The 4,773-nt window shown below is 60.6% G+C and overlaps 1 protein-coding gene across 1 annotated transcript; it reads right to left on the bottom strand.

Annotated features, from left to right (window-relative positions):
• Nucleotides 1-561: 561 nt before the first annotated feature.
• LOC124646786 (putative serine/threonine-protein kinase-like protein CCR3) lies at nt 562-3,275 on the bottom strand. The gene is given in 2 exon segments (XM_047186846.1): nt 562-1,127; nt 1,130-3,275. Coding segments are annotated over 2 exon segments (2,526 nt in total). The 3' UTR covers nt 562-747.
• Between the last annotated feature and the right edge of the window lie 1,498 nt (nt 3,276-4,773).

The following is a 4,773-nucleotide window of genomic DNA, read 5'->3' as shown; positions in this document are numbered from 1 at the left end:
CGGAGGTAGCAATTGGCTGCAGCGGGCGTCCTTCCAAACAACTTCCGAGCGAACCCCAAATTGACCGGCGAACGATGCGTTTGCGTATGCACTCATGCATGGGCTGGATTGGAATTTGACCACTCCGCGCTCTTGGACCGGAGACCGGAAAACGGAAAAGAAGCCGGTGAAGCAGCGTTTTCGCACTTGATTTGTTCAAACTCCTTTTCTTGTTCTTTGCGATGAATGATTTGTTCAAAACTGAAAGGTGATTGAGCTCGATGATGATGAAGATTCTTCCTGAATGGATGCTCGAGAGCCCTTGGAACGCAATGATTCTGCTGGAATCCGAGTAAGCAGAGTTCAATTCCCAAAGTAATCCAGAGACATTGTTGATTTGTTCAAACTCCAAAGGTGCACGGTCGATGATGATGAAGATTCTTCCTGAATGATGCTCGAGAGCCTTCGAAACGCAATGATTCTGCTGCAGTTTCATCCAGAGAGGAAATTATCATGTTGGAAATGAGGCACTGTGAAATCAGAGTATTGTTGAGAACCTAGAAAATTTCTCATCGAGATCATGTACAGCCACCAAGAACAAAATGTGTGGTAAAATGAGATACCACACACACGGACAGACCTCTCTAATTCCAATCTAACCCAAAGAAAAAATTGAACTAACCAACATATTCCCAAGAACATTGCTTCCTTCCTTCCCGGGCTAATCACAATTTGAAACTCTTGAACAAAAATTTAAGAAAAAATAATCTAATCGCCGATCCTCCCAGACAACTCCATGGACGTCATGGAGAGGCTGGACGAGCTGTTCCTGTAGCCGCCGCCGCTGGTGGCGCGGCCTTCGCGATCGCGGCTGCCGTTCCCTCCGGCGCTGCCCTCGCAGAACGCGAACGCCGTCTCGAGGTTCGCCACGATGTCCGCCATGGCGGGCCGGTCCTTGCCCTCCAGCCGCACGCAGTGCACGGCGGTGTAGGCCACCAGCTCCACGGCCTCGGCCTCGTTCGGGGTGGGCTCCGGCGCGCGCCCGTCCAGCACCTTGCCGAGCTCCCCGGCGACGATGCTCGGCTGCGCGTAGTCCACCACGCTCACGGGGTCCCCGCCGCCGCCGGCGTCCCTGAACAGCGCGCGCTTCCTGTGAGCGTCTCCAGCATCACCACGCCGAAGCCGTACACGTCGCTCTTCACGGTGAGGTGGTGCATGCCGTAGTACTCCGGGTCCATGTACCCCACCGTGCCGGCGGCCTTCATGGCCACGTGCTGCTGCACTGCTGCACCGGCGGAGTCGTCCGAGTCCGGCGACGACGGGCCCATGAGCGAGAGCCCGAAGTCCGAGACGCGCGCCACCCAGCTGCCGTCCAGCAGGATGTTGGACGACTTGATGTCGCGGTGGATGATGGGCGGCACGGCGTACGAGTGCAGGTACTCGATGCCGCGCGACGCGTCCAGCAGGATCTTGATGCGCAGCTTCCACGACGACATCACCGGCGATACCAATGGCGGATCGTCGCCGATGGTGAGGTTTGGTTTGGGGTGGAGGTGGTCGTAGAGCGCGCCGTTCTTCATGAACTCGTACACCAGCAGCCGCTCGTCGTTCTCCTCGCAGTACCCCACGAGGCCGACGAGGTGCTTGTGGTGGAGGCGCGACAGGAAGGCCAGCTCCGACCGGAACGCGCTCTCCTTCTCCTGGAACTTGCGCGCCAGCGACTCGCCGCGCTTGATGGCCACCTCCCGCCCGTCGGGGAGCTTGCCGCGGTACACGGTCCCGAAGCTGCCCGCGCCGATCTGGGCCTCCGGGGAGAAGAAGTCGGCGGCGGCCGCCAGCTGCGCGAAGGTGTACTCCTCGGTCTGGTCCTTGAAGGAGGACGGCCCGCTCCGCTGCCGCGTCATGGCCCGCGAGAGCTGCCGCCGGAAGAGGAATCCCCGCGCGCGGGAACCGTTCGGCGAGCCGTAGGGGCTGGCGGTGGCGACAGCGGCGACGTTATTATCGGCCGTGGCGGGAGCGTTGCCTCCGGCGCCTCCTGCGGGGAGGTTGGGCTGGACGGAGTTGTGGATCCGCTTGTGGCTGCAGAAGCCGAAGACGAAGCAGTAGACGATGGAGCAGAGGCCGACGAAGGCGCCGACCGCGCCGACGACGGCGAACGCGATCCACCTCTTGGACACGGCCTTGGAAGGAGCTGCTGCGGCGGGTGGCGGTTGAGGAGGCGACGCGGCCGGCGGAGGCGCGGAAGCCTCGCAAATCCTCTTGCAGATGACGCTGCCGGGGGACCCCGCGCCCGCGCAGATTTGGCCCGACCCGGGGAAGGCGTCGCAGTGGCAGGCGGAGGCGTCCGGGACGCAGGTGCCGGGGAGAACGGATGGTAGCGAGGAGAGTTCGACGGCCGCGTTGTCGGCGGAGGTGGCGGACCAGCAGACGACGGTGTAGTTGGCGGAGACGAGGCCGCAGGTGAGGTTACCGCCGGCGACGAGGAACTCGAAGGCGGTGCCGGGGGCCGGGTAGTAGACGGTGGGGGTGGGCCCCGCGAGGGTCCAGCAGACGGCGGTGTGGTTGGGGCGGCTGAGGCCGCACGCGTGCGAGTCGCCGACGGCGAGGCCGTGCGGGTAGAGGCCGGTCGGCGCGGCAGAGCCCGCGCCGGTGATGCCGGAGCAGAGCACGGTGCCCGTGGCGGAGTCGACGGCGCACGCGCGGGTGCCGCCGGCCGCGAGGGAGGAGATGGAGGTGGTGTTGGCGAAGGCGGATTGCACGGCGCTACCGTTGGGTCCCCAGCAGCGGACGTTGGGGGAGTTGGTGGCCTCGAGCGCGCAGGTGAAGCCGTGGCCGGAGACGAGGGAGGTGAAGGCGCCTGGGAGGAACTGCGGGTAGCTGTTGCCGCCCCTCCACCATTGGATCCCGCGCGTCTGGGCGTCGTAGGCCGCGACGTGGTCGTCCCCGACGGAGAGGTCTGAGTAGGGTGTGGGGCCCCTGTAGACCCGCCGGAGCTGGTACTGCGCGGAGGGGCCGGGCGGCCAGCAGAGGAGCACGGAGGGGTCGCCGGCGCCCGCCCCGAGCGCGCAGAGGTAGCCGTCGCCGCCGGAGACGCGCGAGAAGACGAGCGGCCGCGCGACGGGGGAGGCGGAGGTGTTGGTGGCGGCGGCGAAGTCGAGGCAGTAGAGGGTGCCGTTGTCGGCCGCGACGCCGCAGACGGTGGAGCCCCCCGCGATGGCGAGCGTGGAGGCGGAGGCGGCCGCCGCGAGCAGCAGGAGGGAGAGCGCCGCGAGGTGGAGCGTGTGGAGGGGGGTCATCGGAGGAGGAGGTTGTCGGCGGCGGCGGCCGTCATTCGCGAGACGGTGGATGGGAGTAGGAGCAGTAGAGGGGGATGCGGGCGGATTAAATTAGAGTGCGTGGAAAAGGTAAAAGGACGCGGCGGGGTTGGGGCCGCGACCGCGTCGGGGTTTGGACTGTGGCGATGGTCGATGGACGATGGTGGCTTGGCGCGCGCGCGCTGGTTTCTTGCTGCGGCGGCGGCGGCTTCGTGGCGTGGGGATTCCGTTCCGTCGGTCTCGTATACACGTGTGTCACTGTTAGACGCGGTAGAGACAGTCCGTCGGTCACTCGCTCGCTCGCTCGCTCTGCCGGCGAAAAGAACAAGAACACAAGTCGTGTCGGCTAATGGGAGGATACAAATGGAGCGGTAAGATTCTAACTTTCTCAAAAATTAACTTCCTGTTTGATTGTCAACACGAACTTTAAAGCACATGGAAAACTCGATTCGGCCGTTTCTAGTGATGCAACCTTGTCTCGAGCTCGCTCGAGCTGAAATGCGTCGCGCTGATGCGATGGAGTGATGGCGGGAGCCCGCGCGCGCCGAGAAAATTACGCAGGAGAAATTCGGTCACCTCCCTCCGAAACTCCCCTCTATTTACACCTCCCCGCCTCATAGTCCAGAGACGCGCCAGCATTTTCCTCCTTTCGAGCTCTCCGTTCATAGCTGTTCGTCGGCGATCAAGGTAAGGGACAGGCTCTTCTCAAGCCGGTGAACCTCCTAAGATTTCTTGCTTCGATCTGTAAGAGTACAGTGCGTTCCTAAGATTTCTAGTGGCCGTTATTTCGTTGAACACATGTTTATGCATTCTTCTAAGCCAAGTCGTCCACGTATAAGTGCGATAGTTGGTACGAGCATTGGTTATATTATACGATGTGTACAACTACTTCTTGTACCGGCCATGCACTTATACATGGAAGCAAGCATAGAAGATTAGTATTGTTTTATGGTCAATCTTTGTGCGCACAAGGTGAGAAGAAGAAGAAGATATGTCATACCGTTATATCCACCTTCGTGCTGACCCGGGTGTGATTGCAGTTCTGCAGGAATCGTGATCTTAAGGAGATTGTCCATGTCATTCTCAAGTTTACTGGTTCTGAGGTTGGTGTCGCTCATCTGAGGCACTTGAGAGCAAGGTGGGTTCATGTTTGCAGGTTCAAGAAGATGGAGGGGGTGCGTTGGGTGGAGAAGACATTAGCTATCACCAAGGTTAGCGCATTGCAACTTCTCTTGCACTTCATTCATGATGGATGTTGTTAGCTTTCACATGAGGAAGAACTAAGTAACATCATCATCACAGACTCACCCTAATGATATAGAACTCATCAACAAGCCCATAGAGAACTATGCTCAGATGAAGAAGATCTACGAAGGCCGTGTTACAGCTGCTCCGCTCACTCCCGCCGCGGTCCACCGTGCTCTGAGACCCCTCATGGATCACAAGGCATAAGCGACCAGGTATCTCGCGATGACCCCTG

Source organism: Lolium rigidum, chromosome 4 (assembly GCF_022539505.1).
Source record: "Lolium rigidum isolate FL_2022 chromosome 4, APGP_CSIRO_Lrig_0.1, whole genome shotgun sequence".
Lineage (NCBI taxonomy): Eukaryota > Viridiplantae > Streptophyta > Magnoliopsida > Poales > Poaceae > Lolium > Lolium rigidum.
Note: the sequence above shows the minus strand (reverse complement) of the source record. Positions and strands in the feature narration are given on the sequence as shown.